Below are 22,954 nucleotides of genomic sequence, written 5' to 3'. Positions count from 1 at the left end.
ATTCTCTCCTCTGCCTCTTCAATCCGAGCCGTAGTTGTCTCCATTTTATTTTGCAGTTCATTGATAGCATTTTTTAGCTCCTCCTGGCTGTTCCTTAGTCTCTTGATCTCTGTAGCAAGAGATTCTCTGCTGTCCTTTATACTGTTTTCAAGCCCAGCGATTAATTTTATGACTATTATTCTAAATTCACTTTCTGTTATATTGTTTAAATCGTTTTTGATCAGTTCGTTAGCTGTCGCGATTTCCTAGAGATTCTTTTGAGGGGAATTCTTCTGTTTTGTCGTTTTGGGTAGTCCCTGGAGTGGTGCAGGACTGCGGGTAACTTCCCCTGTGCTGTCTTGAATAACTTGCATTGGTGGGCGGGACCGCAGTCAGACCCGATGTCTGCCCCCAGCCCACCTTTGGGGCCACAGTCAGACTGGTGTGTGCCCTCTTTTCCCCTCTCCTAGGGGCGTGGGGTGGCGTGGCCCATCTGGGCTACTTGCACACTGCCAGGCTTGTGGTGCTGGGGATCTGGCGTATTAGCTGGGGTGGATCGGCAAGGTGCACGGGTTGGGAGGGGCAGGCTCAGCTCGCTTTTCCTTCGGAGATCCGCTTCCGGAGGGGCCCCTCTTCCACGGGCCTCTCATCTGCGCTTGGCTCCGGAGACTCCGTTCTGCTAGTCTTCTGGTGGTTTTCTGGGTTATTTAGGCAGGTGTAGGTGGAATATAAGTGATCAGCAGGTCGTGCGGTGAGCCCAGCATCCTCCTATGCCGCCATCTTCCCAGGATCCCCCTCTTTTTTTTTAATTTTTAAATTTTATTTTTAAAAATTTACATCCAAATTAGTTAGCATATAGTGCAACAATGATTTCAGGAGATTCCTTAGTGCCCCTGACCCAGTTAGCCCACCCCTGCCAGTAACCCTGTTTGTTCTCCATATTTGAGTCTCTTCCCACCGGGAGCTGGAAGCTGGCGGCTGTCTGGCAAACCGTGAGAATGCTGATCATTAGCCCTGCTGATCCCCGTGAGCAGCGGTCGGGTCTCTCCCTTACCTGTTCAGAAAAGGTTCCTTTCCTCTGAACACCCTCCAACATGCCCAATATGGACATTCTGGTCTCTGTCAACAGTGACTCCTAACCACACTGTTATTCTTTCAAAATAGATTTTATTAGTGGCACATGGAATTTTAAGTTAAGCAGTTTCTTTCCAGAGAGAAGACCTGACAAGACTAAAAAATTATCACAGCAGAAATACCATTTCCAGTGTAAAGAGAGATTAACAGAAGTAGCCTCCACTGAGGAAATTACTGTTTTCCCCGTGCCGACCACGTTGTGCACACGCCCACCAGACAGCGCGAGGACGCAGGAGGCCCCCGTGCAGCCCTGTGGGCTGGGCGCCCCCGTCATGGCCGAGGCGGGGAGGTCCGGGGCCCCGTTACCCAGCACGAGGACCCGGAGGGCCTCCAGCAGGCGGAGGCTGGTGGCAAATGCCAGGTGGGCGGACTCCCGTGGGAGTCCCGGAGGGCCCTCAGGCTGGCAGGAGCTCTGCAGAGCGCCACCCCCCCCCGCCAGACCCCTCACCTCCAGGGGGCACTTTTGAAGTGTCTGCAAACAGCTCTACATTAGTAAGTCAGAGGAGACCCGAACTTTCTTAGAAAACTCAGTTTATCCTCTTCCAGGTTCTTTCCCCTGACATTCTTCTGACTCAAAGTGAACTCCGCAGCATTCTGTGGTTCTCTGGGACTTGGCCCACCAGCTCTGCTGCTTCTGTGTACTTTCAGATATGCCGCTGGGTCCTTTCCTTCCCGCCTCGCCCTTCACTGGGTCCCGTGGAGAGCCTGCAACCGTGGGAACCCCGGGAGCGTCTGTCTGGGCCCCCCCGCTCCGCTGGGGGTCTCCCACTACCAGACAACGCTCCCTGCACGCAGGCGGCTGCTGTCCCATCAGATGATGTCATTTCTTTCTAACCTAAGACGCTGGGGCCGATTCAGGAGAAAGACTCAGGACTTGGTCATGTGGACTAGTCTTACTTTGACCTTAATAGGGGGATTTCTCTGAGCACTTTCGGATCTGCCCCTCAACCAAACACTCAGATACTCATTGATCAAGGCGACAAAACAGTGACAGACTGCAGAATTTTCCATTTCTAGATCTAATTAATTAAGCTAAATCTCCACACCAGGAAGCTGGACTTTCCTTCCAGGATAGCACCTAGAATACAATCTTCACGGCCCTAGGGCAGGTCAGTGACATTGGTCTCATCAAGGTCAATTCCAGAGTGCAGCTGGCAGTCCTTGGCGGCCGCCCAGGGCATGGAGGCAGAGGTCCACTTCACTGCCCAGTCTCCTGCTTTGCTGACCAAGATGACGCCGCCTAAACCCTTCAGCTTTGACTTCATATAACCCAACGACATGTCGGCAGCCTCTTCCAGTGTTTTTCCTGAAAACAAGGAGAGGCTGTGAAACAACCTTTCAATAAAAAGAAATCTGATGGGAAAATCATTTGTAGTATGAAAAACCAAAGTGAGTTAACAAAGATTCTGGGCAAATGATTTCTTTTTTCTTTTTTTTAAATGCTTATTTATCGCGAGAGCGAGTGAGCGAGTGTGGGAGCACATGTGCCTGTGTGAGTGGGAGAGGGGCAGAGACAGAGGGAGAGAGAGAATCCCAAGCAGGCTCCATGCTGTCAGCATGTAGCCCGACGTGGGGCTCAATCTCACAAACCGTGAGCTCATGACCTGAGCCAAAATCAAGAGTTGGATGCTCAACCGACTGAGTCACCCAGGTGCCCCCAAACGATTTCTATGTGAATGCTTCTTAGAAGGGTCCTCACCGTAAAAGACCCTCTGTGCACTGAGGCAGAGCCTGACATCAGCCTAAGCAGACCTGCTTTTCTCCCACACCCAGGCTCAAAGTCTCTCTACTGCCCAAGATGCCCAACGCAGACAATATTCTAAATGCACTTCTTTCCAAATCCTAACAGAAGGTGGGAAGAAGTCAAAGTAGGTAACAGCCTGAAAGGAACATCTAAAGCAAATTAAAAAGGGTTTCATCTACTTTCCCTATTTACGAAGACCTTCCGTTCACTCGTCTTCAGACAGTATGCATTTGTTCTATGTACCTTGTTCTACGTGGAAGAGAGTGAGTCTGGCCAGATTCACCTTCAGGATGCTCTCCCCGTGCCCCGTTGTTGAAATGGCACCAATGTCATTGTCAGCATAACCTCCAGATCCTGCCCCAAAAAAGTGACAACAGTGAAGAAAGTCAAACACAGATCAAGTCTAAGGCTACGTAAATACTGAATCCCAAAGAGTGCCAAAGTGTGGACAAAGGTCAGTAGCTGTGACGCTTTAGTGTGAACAAAGCGCCAGGTGATGACCCTGAAACCAGGGGGATGAAGGGAGCCCTGGGAGGGAGGGAGGACAGGACTGACCCTTCCTGGAACAGCTCCCCGAGGGCATGTGGGTGGTCTGCACAGGGCGAGGCATATACAGCCACGCCTACCCCCGCCCCTCACCCCGCTTCCAGAATGAGGCCATGTGCTTCGGTGTCCACGCAAATACTTCCACTCGTAACGTCGCTGTATCAGCAACGTGTGGCTTTCATGCCACTCAGATCCAGTAACTGCCCACTGAAATTCTCAGCTTTTTCTGTTTGTTAATTTGAGCCCAGGACTGGGAAGAGGGTTCGTGTATGTAACCCTCTGGGACGAAGTCTGCAGATCCCGAAAACGGGGCTAGAGGGAAGAGGCCCTCGGGGGCTCATGGGGGACAACTGGAGCCTCCCCCGTCTCCCTCTCCAAGTCCTCCCCAAAGCCAGGTGGGTGACTGTGGATGGGAAGGGGCAGAGCCATCGGTGAGGCCCACCTATGCATGGCGTGTCCCCAACCCGGCCGACCATTTTATTCACGATGCCCCCCGTCGAGGTCGCGTAGGCCACGTTTCCGTTGCGGTCCAAGGCCACGGCGCCCACGGTTCCTAGGTTTCTGCCAAAAATAGAGAAGTGACAGGCTGAGACGAGAAACACTCCCACAGGTAACAACGTAACTTAACAGCACTTACATTCCCACATTACAGGTTAATGGCAAACGGGCCACACTTTGATCCCAATATTCCTGACTCACGGAAATGGCAAAGAAAGCCCGTTTGCTTTTTATTCTGCAGGTCGGGTAGATTACTAGACACTCTTCTAGACCTCGGCTTCAAGAGCACATCTGATCCCAGCACCTCTGACCTCTAGCTGTGACTTACTTGCTAAGTTTTCTTCTCTGGGTCTCATTTTCCCCACCTATAAAATGGGGACAAAGCAACTGGGTGCTGGGGCACCAGGGTGGCTCAGTCGATTGAGCGTCTGACTCTTGATTTCGGCTCAGGTCATCATCCCAGGGTCATGGGATCGAGCCCCTCATCTGGCTCTGCGCTGAGCATGGAGCCTGCTTGGGATTCTCTCTCCCTCAGCCCTTCTCCCCTGCTCAGGATTCTCTCTCTCTCCCTCTGCCCTTCTTCCCTGCTCATGCGCCTGCTCCCTCAAAACAAAAGGCGCATCTCAAACTTCAGTGTGCATGAAAACCCCTTGGATCCCCGGGCCCACCCCAGAGATCCCGAGTTGGTGGGTACAGGGCGGGACCGAAGACCCTGCATTTCTCACAACCTCCCAGGTGAGGCTGATGCTGCCCGTCAGACCCCACTTTGCCTCTTTCATGGCACTTGCTGCAAAGACGAGATAGGTTATTGTTTTCTCTAACATTTTATTATACATTTTCAAGTAAAAAAGTGAGAAGAATATAATACAGTACAATCACAGCTCTATACCTGCCACCCAGGTTCCATAATGAACTGTACTTGAGGCACAAAGTGCCGGGCACAGCAGGGAGCTGAATCGACCACGTCCCTTCTCCTGTGCAGCTTGCGTTTGGGGGGCAGAGGGCAGCAGAGCAATACAAATTTGCTTTATGGAACGACAGTAAAAACTACCACGAGTCCAGAAGCATGGAGACACCTCGACACAGGGCCTCTCTGAAGGAGGTGAGGGCAAGCTGTGCCGATCGCTGGGGAGAACGCTCCTGAAGCAGGAACATGATTGCTAAACTCATGGAATCTGGAGGGCACCGTGGCTGGAGAGAATACAGTGAGGGAGGAGGGACGGACAGCAGCCAGACCATGAAGGCTCTGATGGGCGCGGTGACTGTGCACCCCGGTTACCTACGACAGTCCTGATTTATGCCTTTTGTCCCTGCTTGTTTCACCTTCGCTCTCAAAATCAAGTTCCAATTTGAATACTAAATCACATGGTTCTCCTACGTAAAGGCTGTCGTCAGGGCTTTCACTCGGGAGGCGGGGAGACACTGGAGCACTTGAGCCAAGGCTCATCTTGTCACAAGAGGAGTTAAGCTTTAAAAATACTATTCTTACCACGACGCGCGTCCACCAGGGTGGCTAAAATGAGGAAGACTTGGTACCAGGTGTGGCCAGGACGTGCAGGGCTGGGATGCCCCGTCATTGCTGCTGGAAACGTAAACTGGTGCCCACACCCCTTTGGAAAACCATCTGGTGGAATCCACTGAAGCTGACTTAGCAACAACGCTCCAGCGTTTCTACAGTCTTCTGGCAGAAATGTGGAGTGTTCACCAAAAGAGGACACCCAGATGTTCGCAGCAGGACGGTTCGTAGTAATGGAAAACGGAAAACGACACAAATGTCCAGCAGAGGTGGAGTAAATGAGTGGGGACACAGCCACGAAACAGAATGATGCCGGCGGGGGGTGGGGGGGGCGGTAAGCTGCCGCTGCAAACAATACATGGATGAATCTGAGAAACCGGACGATGAAGAAAAGGAATGGCGATACGCTGTTTCCTGATCTGGGGGCCGATTGCATGGGTGTGTCCACCCTGTGAAAACTCACTAGGGGTACATAAGATTTATGCACGTCTGGGGTGCCTGGTGGCTCAGTCGGTGAAGTGTCCGACTTCGGCTCAGGTCATGATCTCATAGTTCGTGGGTGTGAGCCCCGCGTCGGGCTCTCTGCTGTCAGCTCAGAGCCCGGAGCTTGCTTTGGATTCTGTGTCTCCCTCTCTCTCTGCCCCTCCCTGGCTCGTGCACTCTCTCTCTCAAAAAGAAAAAAAAAAATTAAAAAATTACATGAGTTATTAAAAAAGATTTATGCACCTCTGTATGTATGCCACATTTGTACACAAAGTCTCTCTTAACACGATTATTCTAGCAAATGTATGTTGGCAGAGGGAGATGAGACTGGAACTAGAGAGTGGTCAGGGGGTTTGAAGAGTCGGTGGTCTGTGTGAGGGTGGTGCTGTGGTGTGGGAGAAGCAGGCTGGGCTGGAAACATTTTTTTAACAGAGAAGACAGCCTTAACACTGAGGAGGAGGGACGCAACGGCAAGGAAGAAAAAATGATCACAGGACACAGGCACATTCACAGAGACGAATGAACCACAGACAAATGCCAAATGCTCAAACTTGTTAATAGTCCAGGAACAGCAAATTAAAGCAACAAGTTTAGGGCGACTGGGTGGCTCAGTCGGTTGAGCATCCGACTTTGGCTCAGGTCATGATCGCACAGTTGGTGGGTTCGAGCCCCGCGTGGGGCTCTGTGCTGACAGCTCAGAGGCTGGAGCCTGTTTCAGATTCTGTGTCTCCCTCTCTCTCTCACCTTCCCCTGCTCGTGCTCGGTCACTCACTCTCTCAAAAATGGATGAACAAACATTAAAAATACCCTACTAAATAAAAAAAAAAATTAAAGTGACAAGGTTACCCTTCTCATGTCAGAGGAAGAGAGGCAGTCCCAGTCTCAGCTGGTGGCGGACCCACGTTGAGGCAAGATTACAAATACAAATGGAGGTCCATACCCCATGTTTACTTCTTGGAAGTTGTAAATACATTCTATTCTCTTAGAGCGATGCATAGGCTTTTAAAAATATTGTAAAGCTATGGCTCTTATGTGGCTGAAATTTGGCAAACTACCAGCGGTGACTTAATTTCATTATGATCATGCCCATCTGGGTTCTCCGTTGATGGCTGGCCCGGTAAGTGATTGTGTGTCTACTCCACAAGACCGGCTCTCCTGCTTTGCTTTCAGTTTGGGAAGCCGCTGCTCTTGTAGCTGTATGTCCGTACAACATTCTGTTCTGTTGACCGACTGCCAGATAAGACAGATCTTTTTGAGTCGGTGTAGTTCTTGGCAGGTTTTTAGTTAATTTTAATTTGGCGAAGCTTCACTCTGCTGAGGCAGTAGCAGCTGGAATGACCGACAAAATTCCTCAAGCAATCCTTGGATTTGGAAGTGCCTCCTGATTCGAACACTGGCACGCTCACATGCTCGAGGGCAGCATGTGGTAAAATGCTGTAACAGAAGACTCTACTGAATGTTTTAATCTGATCAAATAAATCACAATCGCTTGCTGTAGTCGTTTCTGTCACCTTAAACAGGAATCTAGATCCACGCAGGGTATCTTCGGCGTATTATACAAAATCTTAAAGCACAAGTATGTTCTTTGACTGTACGCAAATCTCTCTTCAAATGATACTCTGATACGTAATAAACAGAAAAACAGCCTCTATGGGAGCTGGTCTGGGGGTTATTTGTACACGAATCTTCTCCTTCAAGTCACACAAGTATTTTTGCTTCCTTCTTTCGGTTTCCTTTTATTGGAATGTCATTTTTCTCGCTTACTTCACATCCAGTTTGATTTTGTTTCCCTAAACTTCACGTTTTCAATCCTTTTAGATGTAAAATAGCCAAAAAGATTTTTAAAGGTTTTATTAAGCTTATCAATAGAAATGAACAGTTCCTACTAAGTGACTATAGAGAGCATAAATTCAAAATTAATTTCACTGTTAAAGTCCATAATTTTCTCCTTGAGGATCTTGTGTGGTTTCACGGAACTCTTTTTATCAATGTGATTCTCGGATCGGACCCTCTCCTGTCCCACAACATTGATGCTGTCGGCACAGCAGGGGCACACCTTCTAGAAAGAGATTTAAACTGTGAGCCTACCTGTCACATGGAATACTTCTGGATTCTTGGCCAAACTTCACGGTATCTTTTATTTTGCTTTTGACAGTCTCTAAAAAAAATTTTTTTTTTAATGTTTATTTGTTCTTGAGAGAGAGAGAGAGAGAGAGACAGAATGTGAGCAGGGGAGGGGCAGAGAGAGAGGGAGACATAGAATCCGAAGCAGGCTCCAGGCTCCGAGCCATCAGCCCAGAGCCTGACTCGGGGCTCGAACTCACCGACCGCGAGATCGTGACCTGGATGAAGTCGGACGCTTAACCGACTGCGCCACCCAGGCGCCCCGAGAGTCTTTTAAATTCACGACCAAGATGGAAAGTTTTCCACTTCTTCTCTTAATCCAAAACACCTACTTCAAAAAGCAGGTATAAAGCCAATAAAATGTCCACTGACTTTGACTTGTTTTTCTTCGCTGGCTCGCATAGTGATACATATAAATGTTAGCTGCTCCAGAGGTCTTCTGACCATGGTACCTTCTAGCTGAACAGAGTATTTTGTTAAAAAAAATTTATGTATTTGATTTCATCTCTTATTACCCATTAAATTAATCCGTCTGAGCTCAGAGGCTGGAGCCTGCTTTGGATTCTGCATCCCTGTCTCACTCTGCCCCTCCCTCGCTCATGCTCTGTCTCTCTCTCTCAAGAATACAAAAACAAAAAAACTAAAAAAAAAACAGACAAAAAAAATCTGTCTGAATTCTCTATCCTAGACAGTGACCATATTAGTTTCGTTATTTTTTGTCTTAATTACATGTTCGGTGTTTTATCAACTTTTGAAATAATTTTTACCAAGCCCGGAAATTTTCTAGTGGGTTCTGTCAACACTGTGCTGACAGAGTGCCATGCAAAGCATCATCCGCCCTCGCTAAATATCGGACACGCGGTATTACTCTTCCAAGAACCTCACGTCCATGTTCCATGTCGTCTTTTCCTTTTTCCGCTCTCATCTATCGCCTGTTTCCTCCAATCCTAGCAATTGCGTCCTTTCGGTGTGTGAATCTTCATGATGAGCAATGACGTCATCTTCCTTTAGTCCAGAATGTGCACTGCTGGGATTTCATCTGAACTACTCAAATTGAGGATGTAGCAAGAATGCTATGCTCGTTAATTTTCACTGTTTTGATGGGTAATTCAATCTTCACTGAACCAAGAAGCTGGAATGTCCTGCTTATGAACTTTCAGTGGATTGTCCTGGAAGGAGGCCGCTTACTTTACTGTTTTGTTTTTTAAAATGCACACGGAGTGTGTCCTGGAAGATTGTTTTCCTTTTTTTTCCTTTCAGCTTTTTGTTTTCCTTTGTGAGTTCCACTTTTGTATTCTTTTTCGTATCAAAATCTTGACTTAACACGCATTTTCAATTGTCTAGGGATTAAAAAAGATGCGATTGTCTTGAAAGTGTACAAAATTAGGATGTATTTTCATCAAACACGAAGAGCAAATAAAACCGAATCAATATAAATGAACTGCAGATACACTTTCAAGTGTATCTTGAAATATGCCAAATTATCTATTTATAGTAAATATCAACATTAAAGTCAGACATGAATTACACTTAGCAAATACAAGATTTTGAAACAAAACTACTCAAATGTTGAAAATGTTAACATATTACAAAAATAAAACCATTCCGAATTCTAACATTCAGCGTCCATTCAGCTGCCAACATAAAGAGCTGGTTCCTCACGCAGGTTCTGTCCAGACCCTCACTGTCCAACGCGGCAGGTGCGAGCTACCTGTGCCCCTGGCCTCTGGAAGCGTGGGCAGCCCCCAGGGAGATGGGCCGCAGGCATAGCATATGGGGCAGGTTTTGAAGATTTAGTATGAAAGAAGAATGTAAAATATCTCAAATAATTTCTTATATTGATTACAGGCTGATATGGCACTTTGGATATACTGGGTTAAACGATATTAAGTTCACCTGTTTCTTTTTAGGATTTTTAATGTGGCTTCAAACGTAGCTCTTGTCTTTCTACTGGACCGTGCTGGTCTAGGCCTACATACCCGCGAATTTGAGAGTCACGGCAATCGGTCCTCACGTGTGAGTCTCACAGACATTGTACTAATTCACGAATCGTGAATCCCGCCAGAACCGCAGCATAAAACATGTAAGGAGGCCGGAAACTGAATATCTGGCACTATTGGGAAACAATACTTTGTTGCTTAAGAATTTATTTGACAAGCTATTCATTTGTCTTTTTCTCTTACCTAAGGCCTGCTGCTGCTCCATTCTTCCCCCACTCCGAAGCAGTGTCCATTTCTGGTATCAGCAGTGGCACAGTCCACAAGTCTTTAGATTTAGGTGCTCTTTGGTTCCAAGACACAGAGCAAGATGCAGAGAAGCATTTCCCTGGGGGCTGAATGGTGTTAATCACAAGAGTGGATGATGAGGGTTATGGGTCATGCAGGCCACTGCTGAGTGACAGAGGCGCCCCAGGTGACTGTAATAAGCCAACTGTTTTGTGTATTTGTGACATGGGGGTCCTCTGAAGTGTAGAACCCGGGGCAGGGTCTCTCTTGCTTACATCTAGGGGCAATGATGGCTGGTGGAGAGGTGTGCTATTGCAGAATTTTTGGAAAGCGATGTGGCAACATGTATTAAAACACCCACGGACCATCAATAAAGCAGCCCCATTCCTGTGACTCCAGCTTACAGGTACGTACAACCTTATCAACAGCTACCAATATATGGCCAATCGTGTAAAATAGATTCTTAAGCTGGGGACACATCAGGATTACCTGGACACTTTTTCCTAACACACCTGCCTGGCCTCTTCACTTCTGACCTCTCGGGTTAGATTCTTTGCGGAGGCGGGCCAGACGTGCGTACTGTGAAAAAGCTCCCTAGGCGATATTAAAGTATACCGCTGGTTAAAAATGATAAATCTTCAAGAGTACGCAGGGTTAATAGATTATATCCCATTATAAACTGCCAGGCCATATTCAAATTTTACTTTTCAAATGTTGCTTTGAATAAGGGGGCTTTTATTTGGGATTTTGAAATCTAATATAGAAAACCGTAATTCAGAACATACGACTAATTCAAACTTGTAAGAGCTGTCCTGATTCCTCTGTACTAGGACAGAGTGTTTAAGTAACTTCAGAGGATAGATCGTACAGAGCCTGCCCGGTCTGCTTTCAATAACAGACTGATCAGGAAGCATCCAGGAGTTAACACATTAACACAAGGCACTCTTCCATTCAGTCATCTTGGAGAAGGAGGTCTCGGCCTAATTTGAGTGGTTATTCACAGAAGTAATAAATGAGGTCAAGTTTAAGAGTCAGAAGAGCAGTGTTTCCATTCTGTACTATGAATTATTTTGTACAAACACTGAAACTACCAAGTGATTCTTGACTTATTTAAGAACTGTAGGTGATCAGAGATTTGTCAAACTTCCACAGTCGAGTAACTCCCCAGACTGTGAGCCGCAGATACACTTACTTTTCACAGTCTGGCTTTGGAGCACCTTTCTCATGCTTCTCTTTCTCTAGGCGTCTTATGTTTCTCTCTGTCACCAGCTGCTCTTTAGGAACTGTGGGAATCCCCATGGCTGTCGCAAATTTTGCTGCACCTTGGTCAGTCAGAAAGCAATGAGTGGTCTTCAGCCAGAAAGAAATGGGAAACGGTTAGATTTCTGAAACAGTTAAAATCTTCTTAACTGCTTCAATTGTATGGCTATAATTAGTTCTCTCTGGGTACAAAACCTCAAAAGTGCAAATTCCACTGGCTTGTTTCTCTAAATGCTGAGCAGCCTGGCGCTCTCGAGATTTTGTATTTTCAAAAAAACCCCCAAATGATGGAATATTACTAGGATCTTAAGTTTAGAGAACAGAATTCATTTTTATTTAACACATGCTATTTTTTTTTTGAATTTCTTAAAAAAATGTTTATTTATTTTTGAGACAATGCGAGAGACAGAGTGCAAGCAGTGGAAGGGCAGACAGAGGGAGACACCGAATCCGAAGCAGGCTCCAGGCTCTGAGTTGTCAGCACAGAGCCCGACGCGGGGCTTGAATTCACGGACTGTGAGATCATGACCTGAGCCAAAGTCGGACGCTTAACTGACTGAGCGACCCAGGCGCCCCAATTTAACGCATGCTATTAAACAAGGTCTGTTCCGTTTGTATGTGTTAAGTCATATGCATTGAGAGAAAACTGAAGAAAATACAGGAAGACAACATGAAAACAGTAATTACTGTCAAGGGATTACTAGTCAAACTACACTGTCAACAGAGTTGGAGTCTTGGCTTATTTGACAAATTTAAATAGATTGCTTCTGTTCTTTTATATGACTTTAGGAGAACAGTGCTTGGAAGCATTTCCCTAGAGTAGGAAATTTTAGTCACTGAAGTACTAAAGTACTTAAAAAGTCCTATTTAGTCACTGAAGTATGGCGGTAGCAATTTCTTGCAAAAAAGGATGCTTCAGTCACATACCTTTTCCATAACAAGCCGTGCAAGTTTAATGGGATTTGCTATGCCCTGGACTGCAGAGACAGCTCCTGCAGACAGGTCTTTTCCATTCATGATACTAGCATCCATTTCCACGTCACCATTTACATTCAAGACAGAGCCACAACCTAAAACCAAAGAGAAGTTGAAAAGCAAGAATTAAGAACTTAGAAATGGCTCCCAGGTTTCTTCTATGCTGTTGACTTTGTTTATTTTTTATTTTTTAAAATGTTTTATTTTTGAGAGAGAGAGGGTAAAAACGGGGAAGGGGCAGAGGGAGAAGGGGACAGAGGATCCAAAGTGGGCTCTGTGCTGACAGCAACAAGCCTGACACGTGGCTTGAACTTATGAACCGTGAGATCATGACCTGAGCCGAAGTCGGATGCTCAACTGACTGAGCCACCCAGGCGTCCCTAAGCTGCCAACTTCAATTCATCTTCTACTTGCTGCCAGAGAAGCATGTTTGAAAACACAAATCTGGCTTGGTGCCCCATTACCTACAAAATAAAAAGGACGAAACCCTGATCTGGTCTCTGATCTCCTTTGCTGGTTTTATCTCCCCTCCTTGGCTACATTTTACTGAAACACTAGGTTTCCCTGAAAGTATCGTAAGTTCTCACTACTCTGGGCTCTTGTGCATGCTCTTCTCCTTACCACCAGCATGCTTTCTCCAACTTTTTTTTGCCTAGATAATGCCTATGAGTCTAGCTATGCTTAACCTCTTGTGCCTGTTTCCTCATCTGTAAAATGGGATAAGAACAAAGCTCAAGAATATTTAAAGGATTATAAAACTATCCAGTACCTAAAAGGTAAAATTCACAATGTCTGGTATCCAATAAGAAATTTCCAGGCACACAGGGAAATAAGAAAATATGACCCATAATAGGGAGGAAAAAGAACCCACTTAATGGTAATGGATCATAAATGACATAAATGACAGAATTAGTAGACAAAGATGTTAATAAAAGTTGTTATAACTATATTCTATATGTACCAGGACATGGAGGAAAACATAAAAAGGACCCAAACAGAACTTCTAGAGATGAAAAAAAAAGTCTGAAGTGGAAAATACACTGGATGGGATTAAAACAAAGTAAGACACAACAGCAGAAAATAGTAATGACTATGAAGAGATAGCAATAGAAACTATCCAAAATGAAAAAGAAGAAAGGATAAAAACCCACCAAACAGAGGATCACTGAGCTTGGGGACAATTTCAAGCAACCCACTCTATGTATATAATTGGAGTCTCTAAAAGGAGAGGGGAGACAGAGGGACAAGAAAATATTTAAGAAAAAAAAATACACAAAAATATCAAATTTGATTAATACTATAAATTCACAGATCTGAGAAGCTCAATAAACTCCAAGCAAAAGAAACATGAAGAAAACTACATGCAGGCACATTATGATCAAACACCTTGGTCTAATCAGATAGAAAATCTTAAAAAAAAATTTTTTTTTTCATGTTTACTTATTTTTGAGAAAGAGAGAGAGAGAGAGACAGAGCATGAGCAGGGGAGGCGCAGAGAGAGAGAGGGAGACACTGAATCTGAAGCAGGCTCCAGGCTCTGAGCTGCCAGCACAGAGCCTGACATGAGGCCTGAACTCACAAACGGCAAGACCATGACCTGAGCCAAGGTTGGACACTTAACCAACTGAGCCACCCAAGAGCCCGGAGATAGAAAATCTTAGAAGTAGATAGAGCGAGACACATTAGGAAGTGAGAAAAAGATGAGAATGAGAATACATTTCTTGTCAGAAATGATGCAAACCAGAAGACAGTGGAGCAACATCTTTAAAGTCCTGAAATTAAAAACAACAACCCCCCCCCCCAAAAAAAACCTGTCAAGTTGGAATTTAATACCTAGTGAAAGTATCTTTCAAAAACTGAAAACAAAGACTTTTTCAGATACACAACAGCTGAAAGAATTCACCCGTAGAAGATGTGCAATACAGGAAATGTTAAAGGAAGTCTTTCAGGAAAAAGGAAAAGGACAGTGGACAACAGTCATGATCCACACCAAGGAAGGAAAAGCACTGGAAATGGCTAGTATGTGGCTAAGCAGAAATACTTTTCCCCTTTATTTTAACAATATCTTTAAAATATAACCATTTAAAGGAAAAATAATAACATATTAGGCAATTTATAACATACACAGAAGTAAAATACATGACAATAATGGCACGAAGGCTACCAGAGGGAAAACAAGTATGCCGTTATAAGGTTCTTACATTATGCGTGAAGTATGATATTACTTGAAGGCAAACTGTGACAAATGAGAGATGTATAGTATAAACTCTAAAACACCCTTAAAAAACTATCTAGCTACTAGGCCAACAAAAGAAGACAGAATCATAAACAACACTCAATTGTCCCAAAAGATGACAGAAGAGGAAAAAAAGGAACAATGAATGGACTGGACAAATAAAAAACAAATAACAAGATTGACAGATTTATACTTGATCGTATCAATAATCACATTAAATGTAAATGGTGTAAACACCCTGATAAAAAGAAGAGATGGTCAAATTGCATAAAAAGGTAAGATACAACTATGTCCTCCTGAAAAAAATCCACTTTAAATATAAAGATACAAATAGGTTAAAAGTAAAAGAACAGAAAAAGCTATGCAATGCTAAAATGAATTAAATGAAAGTGTGAGCAGCTAGATTAGTATCAGGCAAAGTAGACTCTAGGACAAGGAATGTTAAATAATAATGACGTTACATAGTGATGAAGGGATCAGTTCACACAGAAGACAGCAGTCTGTGTACCTAACAACAATTTCTAAGCATATGAAGCAAAACTGATGAAGTCAAAGGAGAAGAGAAATCGCGAAATCCACAATTACAATTAAAGACCTCCTCATCCCTCTCTCAAGAATCAACAGAAATAGAAAATCAAGGTGTAGAAGATCCAAATAACGTTATCAACCAACTTGACCTTACTGAAATTTATATAACTTTCAATAAACAATAGCAGAGTACATATTCTTATAAATGCAAATGGAATATTTACCAAGACAGACCACATTCTGGGCCAAAAACCAAACCTTACAAAGTTCAAAAGAATGTACATCACACAAAATATGTCCTTTGATTGTCACATGATTAAAATAAAAATGAGAAGGATATTTGGAAAATCCACAAATACATTGAAATTATCACACTTGTAAATAAACCATGCTTCAATGAGGAAGTCACAAGGGAAATTGTAACATGTTTTGAACAGAATGAAAATGAAGAGACATGTGAAAACTTGTAGGATGCAATCAAAGCAGGACTTAGAGGAAAATTTAAAGCATTAAGTGCTTGTATTAGAAAAGACTGGTCTCAAGTTATGATCTAAAAAGAACAGTAAATTATTTCCAAAGTAAGCTGAAGAAAGGAAATAACAGAGATAAATCATTTAAATTCCGAAGAGAAAAAGAATAAGAGAAAAAACAATTCAAAATCTGCAAACCCTCCTAAAACCACAAGCTACTGTTCTTTGAAAAAGAAACAAAACAAAAGAAAAACTTGATAAACTCTAGCTAGACTGACCAAGAAGAAAAGACAGAAATTCAAATAATCAAGAATGACAGAGAGGACCTCTCTACAAACCTTACAGACGTTAAAAAATAAAGACATATTGCAAACAACTCTTAAGCCTATAAATTCAACATCTTATTCAAAATAGCAATATTCCTTGAAAAACATAAAAAGCTCAAAGAAGAAACATAACTTGAATAGTCCCACACCTAATGAAGAAATTGATTTCTTAGCAAAAAACTTTCCATTAAAGCAAAACAAAAAGCCAAAAGAAATTCCAGGCCCAGATGGCTTCACTACCAAACTTTTACAAAGAAATAATACTGATTTTATACAAACTCTTCAAGCAAAACAGAAGAGGAGGGGTACTTTCCAATTCATCATTTGAAGCCAACATTACCCTCCTATCAAAGCCAGATGGATGTTAGAAGAAAATAAAACCACAGATCACTATCTTTCTTGAACATAGATGCAAAATCCTTAAGAAAACACTATCAAATCTAATCAAGCAATAAATAAAAAAGATAACACATAATGACAGAGGGGTGTTAACCCTAGGGATGCAAGCCTGGTTCAAAATTCGAAAACCAATCAATCGATATCCACCATATCAACAGACAAAAGAAAAACCATATGGTCATTTCAATAATGCAGAAAGAGGATGTGATAAGCTTCAACATTCATACCTGATAGAAAGTCTTGGGAAACTAAGAATAAGGAAACCTCCCCAACCTGATAAAGGGAACCCATAAAATCCTACAACCAACGTTCTATTTAATGGTGAAAGACTTTCCCTTTAAAATTGGGACTAGCACAGGATGTTTGCTCTCACCACTCCTATTCAACCTAATATTGGATGGTCTAGCCAGAGGAATATGCAAGGAAAATAAATAAAAGTCATAAAGCCTGTAAAAGAAGAAACAAAATGGTCTCTATTTGCAGATGACATTTACTATAAAGCAATGGTAATCAAGAAAGTGTGGTATTGGTGAAGAACAAATAGATCAATGGGCCAGAACAGAGAGCCCAGAAACAGACCCACATACATATATGGTAAAATGATCTGTGACAAAGGAGTTGTGACATCGTGATTTATAACAAACACATGTTTTGGTCTTTGCCCATGGTTCCCGGCTCTCAGCTCCCAGAACCCTTGGAATTTCCTAGGGGTTGAGTGCCATGGGAGCATCTTTTATTACGACTTTTGGTCTTTCGTCCTCAGTTCCATAAATCACTTCAGTGTCACAAAGGTGAAATGGATATCTTGTCGCATGACAAGCTGCTTTCACCCATAACTCAGTTTATGTTAATGAGGTGACTTTTGGAAACCCCCTAAAGATGGGGGGAGGGCTGGTTGCCAAGGGAACCAACCATAGCTGGAGGGTTAGAACTTTCCGTCCAGTCCCCGATTTCCAGGGAGGGGAGAAAGACTAGAGGTTGAATCAGTCACCAGTGGCCAAGAACTTAATTAACCATGTCTATGTAATGGAGCTGGCATGAAAACCCAAAAGGATATGGTCTGAACAGTTTCCGGGTTAGAACCAGAATGCTTCCATGTGCCACTGTACTAGGCCCAAACTCCAAGGAGACAGAAGTTCCTTTGTTGGCCACCTGTCTCTGTACCCCTTCATCTTGCTTTTGATTTGTATCTTTTGTAATAAACTGGTGATCTAATGAGTAAACTGGTTTCTTGAGTTCTCTGAGCCTCTCTGGCAACTGATTGAACCCAAGGAGGGGGTCGTGGGAACCTCTGATTTATACCCAGTAGGTCAGAAGCACAGGGAACAACCTGAATTTACACTTGGCGTCTGAAGTGGAGCACAGTCTGGTGGGACTGAGCCCTCGACCTGTGGAATCTGATGCTATGTCTAGGTAGATAGCGTCAGAAATGAGCTGAATTGTAGGATACCCAGCTGGTGTAGGAAAAGTGCTTGGTGTGGGAAAACTCATACACACTGGAATTGGGTTCAGAGTCTTCGGACAAAGGCAATCCAATGCAGCAAAAAAGATAAGTCTTTGAACAATAGTGCTGGGCACTCATATGCAAAAAAGCCGAATCTAGACATAGACCTTACACCCTTCATGAAAACCATTCAAAATGGGTCACAGATCTAAATGTAAAATGCAGAACTATAAAACTCCTAGAAGATAACACAGGAGAAGGTTTAGATGACCTTGGGTTTGGCTTTTTAGATACCACACCAAAATCGCCATCCATGAAAGAAAGAAATTAAGCTGGACTTCATTAAAACAAAAAATTTCTGCCGTATGAAGGACACTATCAAGAGAATGAGAAGACAAGCCATAGACTGGGAAAAAAGTATTTGTAAAAGGCACATCTCATAAAGACCTGTTATCCAAAATACACAAAGAACTCTTAAAACTCAATAATAAGAAAACAAACACCCTGATTAAAAAATCAGACAAGGATCTTAACAGACACCTCACCAAAGAAAATCTACAGATGGCAAGTATGAAAAAAACTCAACTGTATTTTCATATATTAGCAACACATACTGCTAACTGTAATCTTAAAAAGTAGCATTTACAGGGGCACCTGGGTGGTTCAGCCAGTTGAGCAGTTGAGCGGCCGACCGACTCTTGATTTTGGCTCAGGTCATGATCTCATAGTTCATAAGATCTGCATGGGGCTCTGCACTGACAGCACTGACCCTGCCTGAGATTCTCTCTCACCCTCTACCCCTTTCCCCCGTTTGATGAAAGAAATAAAAGATTTACTTTTTTTATTTTTATTTTTTAAATGTTTAATTTACTTTGAGAGACAGCATGAAAGTGTGGGGCAGGGGGGCAGAGAAAGAGGGAGAGAGAATCCCAAGGAGTGTTCTCACTCTCAGCATGGAGCCTGCCTCGGGGCTTGATCTCACGAAGTGTTAGATCATGACCTGACCTGAAATCAAGAGTCAGATGCTTAACTGACTGAACCACTCAGGTGCCACAGAAATCAAAGATTTAAATAAATGGAAGTTTATACTGTGGTTTGGAAGTATTGGATTGAAAGGCTCAGTCTTGTTAAGATTTCAGTTTGTCCTAAACTGATCTATAGAGTCAACACAGTCCTACCGAAAATCCTAGCAAGTTTTTTTTTTTTTTTTTTTTTTGGTAAAAACTTGACAAGGTGATTCTCAAATTTGTGGGAAAGACAAAGGGACGAGAATAGTCCAAACAATCTCTCTCTCTCTCTCTGTCTCTCTCTGTCTCTCTCTCTCTCACACACACACACACACACACACACGACTCTTACTACCTGATTTTAAGACTTAATATAAAACTATAGTAATCAAGACAGTGTCGTATTGGTGAAAGGCTACACATACAGACCAAGGGAATAGAATCCACCAATAGACCCATACATAGAAAGTCAACTGATTTTGACAAGGGAGGAAGGGCAATTCTATGGAGAAAGGTTGATTTTTCAACAACTGGTACTGGAACAATCATGCAGAAACAACCTTGACATATAACTCATACCTTATGCCAAAAAATTATTAAAAATGGACCTGAGGCCTAAATATAAAACCTAAAACTATAGAATTTCTAGAAGACACGTAAGAGAAAACATTTGTGACCCTGGGTTAGGCAGACATTTCTTAAGGTATGACACAAAAAGCACAACCCATTAAAAAATGGGACTCTTCCAGGGGCACCTAGGTGGCTCAACTGGTTGAGTGTCCAACTTTGGCTCAAGTCACGATCTTGGAGTTTGTGGGTTCGAGCCCTGCATCGGGCTCTGCGCTGACAGCTCAGAGTCTGGAGTCTGCTTCGGATTCTGTGTCTCCCTCTCTCTCTGCCTCTCCCTTGCTCACGCTCTCTCTCAAAAATAAATAAACATTAAAAAAAATTATTAAAAAAAATGGGATTCCTACAAAATAAGGAACTTCTGTTCTTTGAAAGACACTGCTAAGAGAAAGAAAAGACAAGCCACAGACTGGAAGAAAATATGTGCAAATCACGTATCTAATAAAAGACCAGCATCTAGACTATATAAAGAACTCTTAAAACTCAATAATAATAAAAAACACAATAAAGAAATTCACAAAATACTTGAAAAGATGTTAAAATAAACATCGTTTGCCAGAAATTACCACCAGAACGAGGTCCCACCACACCTCTACGACAATGGCTAAAATAAAAAATACTGACACCACCAAGTGCTTGTGGGGATGTGGAGTCATTAGAGCCTTCATACGCTGCTGGCGGGAATGGAAGTGGGAGTCACTCTGGAAAACAGTTCGGCAGTTTCAAATAGTTAAATATATACTTGCCACATGACCAACTTCAATATTAACCCAAGAGAAACAAAAACTCACATTCACACAAAAACCTGTATGTAACTGTTTATAGCGATTTGTAATGGCCCCAAATCGACCATGTCCTTCAGCTGGTGAATGACTGACACTGTGGTATATCCATACAATGGAATACTACTCAACAGTAAAAACAGATGGACTATTCGTACTTGTGTCAACGCGGATGGCCCTCCAACGCAGTATGCTACATGAAGAATCCAGACTCCAAAAGCTACGTGTTGTCAGACTCAAAAGGCCACGTATTGCATGATTCTACTCTCTTTTCCCTTAATGTGCTGCAGAGCAGACACCTGGGACAGTGGAAGCAAGTCACTTAGAATGGCAGGCTCTGGTACAGGGCAAAGAGATGAGAACTAGCCACTCCAATTCTGAATTCATACTTCCCAGTTCATGCAGATGACTGATCCCGGTAGTTTAGACAGGGTGGGAGACCAGAAGACCTGTTCCAAATCAAAGTCCTTTGTGAATAAGTGGGTGTTCTGTCAGCCAGAGGGCCCTGACTGCTAACTGTATGTAATTTAACAAGCTTCCCTCTGAAACAGCAAGCCACTCCTCCTGCTGGCAAGGAGTAGCATCTGGTAAATTCTGGCTCAACCAACAGAGCCATAACGATGCACTTATGCCTCATCTATGGTCAGGCAGACTTCAGAAATTTTGTGTAAGTGTTCAAGAGCGCAGAAGCAAGGGGATGAACAAGACTCAGGAAGTATTTGATGACTAACTGGTTCAGATTTCCTGAAATTCTTTTCTCTGACAGATGTTGGGCAGGTGGGTATCATCCCCCAAAGTATTTTAATCCCTAGATTTCGGGTTCTCTATTTTACTTTTATGTATGTATGTATGTTTATTTATTTTTGAGAGAGAGAGAGAGTCAGAGTATGAGCGGGAGAGAGGCAGAGAGAGAGGCAGACACAGAATCTGAAGCAGGCTCCAGGCTCTGAGTTGTCAGCACAGAGCCCGATGCGGCACTGGAACCCACAAACCTGGAGACCACGACCTCAGTGAAGTTGGACGCTTAACTGACTGAGCCACCCAGGCAACCCTGAATTTAAAAAATTCTTAAAGCAACTTGGTCAACTTAAAATATGAAGTTATACTGAAAAGCTTCTTAGATTGACACTTCAGATTCGATGTATTTAGGGGGGAGAAGATTAACTTGATTTGGCATCATTTACTAACTGCAGTGCAAGTTTACCTGCGTTGAACTCAGGATCATCTTCCAGCACGGTCACAGCTCCTTCCACAGCGTCAACTGCGCTCCCTCCGTCCTTCAGGATTTTGTAACCCTCGGTAGCAGCTCTGATGATGCCCTGACGCACCCGCTCTTTCCTGTCCTTAGAGATATTACTGGCTCCGCCACCGTGGACCACGATGACGGGATTCATGTCGACAGATCCTAGGGATCAGGAAAATGAAAGTGTCATTTTGAACAGGCCCAAGAAAACTACCCTGGATGTAAGCTCCTGGGGCAGATTCCACTGGAGACTATGTCCAGTTTCTACCTCTGGAAGGGAAGCAAGGTTTACAGCCTCAAGCAATTTCCTGGACCGAGAGAATGGGGGATGGGGGCGGGGGACAGAGACAACTTGCTTTGAACTTTACACAAAATGTCCAGAGTGCCCCATGGTCTCCCTCCCCCTTCCCCTCCAACCCGCACCTCCAACACCTTCAGGCTTTGGGCCAGGGCTTTGGGACCCCCTCCCACCGGCTGCCATCTGGCCTCAGGAGAACTCCAGCCCCGTGACCTGTGCCGGGGGGCCTAGCCTCCAGGGCCAGAGCTCCAGCCCTACCAATGGGCTCTTTCCGGTCTCGGTTTCCCCTGGGATGGTCCCTTTTCCGGGACTGTAAGTCCTGCATATCTGCAGACAGGCACCACACTGTGGGCCATGTAGGGATAGCCCGGGACACAGGTGGGGCCTCTGGGAAAGACACCGGGCTGTCAGGGTCCAACCAGTTTCAAAGCAAAGTTACTAGAGCAGCCAAATCTTGCTGGATATCAGAAGCCATCTTGGGACTGTTAGAGCTTAGGACTGGGAGACTGCTGGCAGCCATGATCGCCAGACAGGCCTCAAAGAAAAAGGGTCTGAGGGCAACCACAATTCCAACCTCCTCATCACTACTGCAGTGGGGGGGAAACGCTGGTCTCAGGATAATTCCTGGTGGGGTAAGACAGGCCCTATTTAACAGGTCTGGAGGGCTGCGGACCCAGGGCAGGTGCGCTGGTGTGAACTGCGCATGCCCTTGCCAGCGAAACTGAGCATCCAGGCTCCCCGGGGCCATCCCTGGTCCAGGCCGCGTAGGGACAAACTGGGCTACAGGCACGGACTTCTAGGGGATACACCGCGTTGCTGAAGCCCAGTCCTCCCAGCCCCCCCCCCCCCCAAAAAAAGAGATGCGCCACATCTCACTGGAATCCCTTAGCCTTGACATTCCCGTGTGGTGCTAACTCGTCGGTCCCACCTGCCACGTCCCGGACCCCGGCACCGCGCAGGGCGCTTTCCCGGACTCCGGCAGGGCCGTCGACTTACCGAGGACACCGCGGGCGGCGGACGCAGGAGCTTCAGGCTGGGCCGAGCCGCCCGGCCGGCCTCCGAACCTGCGCGGCCCACCGCCTCCGCGAGCTCTTCCGGGAGACCGCTGGG

The 22,954-nt window shown here is 44.5% G+C and overlaps 1 protein-coding gene across 1 annotated transcript; it reads right to left on the bottom strand.

Moving 5' to 3' along the window:
- Positions 1-1,129: 1,129 nt before the first annotated feature.
- On the bottom strand, positions 1,130-22,926 carry ASRGL1 (asparaginase and isoaspartyl peptidase 1). Its single transcript, XM_007091979.3, has 7 exons — positions 22,841-22,926; positions 21,508-21,708; positions 12,437-12,579; positions 11,442-11,599; positions 3,846-3,964; positions 3,101-3,211; positions 1,130-2,419 (listed from the first exon to the last, which is right to left on the bottom strand). Exons 2-7 carry the CDS (start codon positions 21,695-21,697, stop codon positions 2,214-2,216), a joined length of 927 nt encoding a protein of 308 aa, XP_007092041.1. The 5' UTR covers positions 21,698-21,708; positions 22,841-22,926; the 3' UTR covers positions 1,130-2,213.
- Between the last annotated feature and the right edge of the window lie 28 nt (positions 22,927-22,954).

This window comes from Panthera tigris, chromosome D1 (assembly GCF_018350195.1).
Source record: "Panthera tigris isolate Pti1 chromosome D1, P.tigris_Pti1_mat1.1, whole genome shotgun sequence".
In the NCBI taxonomy this organism is placed as follows: domain Eukaryota; kingdom Metazoa; phylum Chordata; class Mammalia; order Carnivora; family Felidae; genus Panthera; species Panthera tigris.
Note: the sequence above shows the minus strand (reverse complement) of the source record. Positions and strands in the feature narration are given on the sequence as shown.

What these genes read in the sequence shown, in the direction of transcription:
- ASRGL1 (XM_007091979.3), bottom strand. Translation starts at nt 21,697, where the DNA reads ATGAATCCCGTCATCGTGGTCCACGGTGGCGGAGCCAGTAATATCTCT. An exon ending in TGATCCTGAGTTCAACGCAG is followed by an intron (nt 12,580 to 21,507) that starts GTAAACTTGCAC and finishes CTTTGGTTTTAG; the next exon opens with GTTGTGGCTCTGTCTTGAAT. An exon ending in TCTCTTCCACGTAGAACAAG is followed by an intron (nt 2,420 to 3,100) that starts GTACATAGAACA and finishes CCTTGTTTTCAG; the next exon opens with GAAAAACACTGGAAGAGGCT.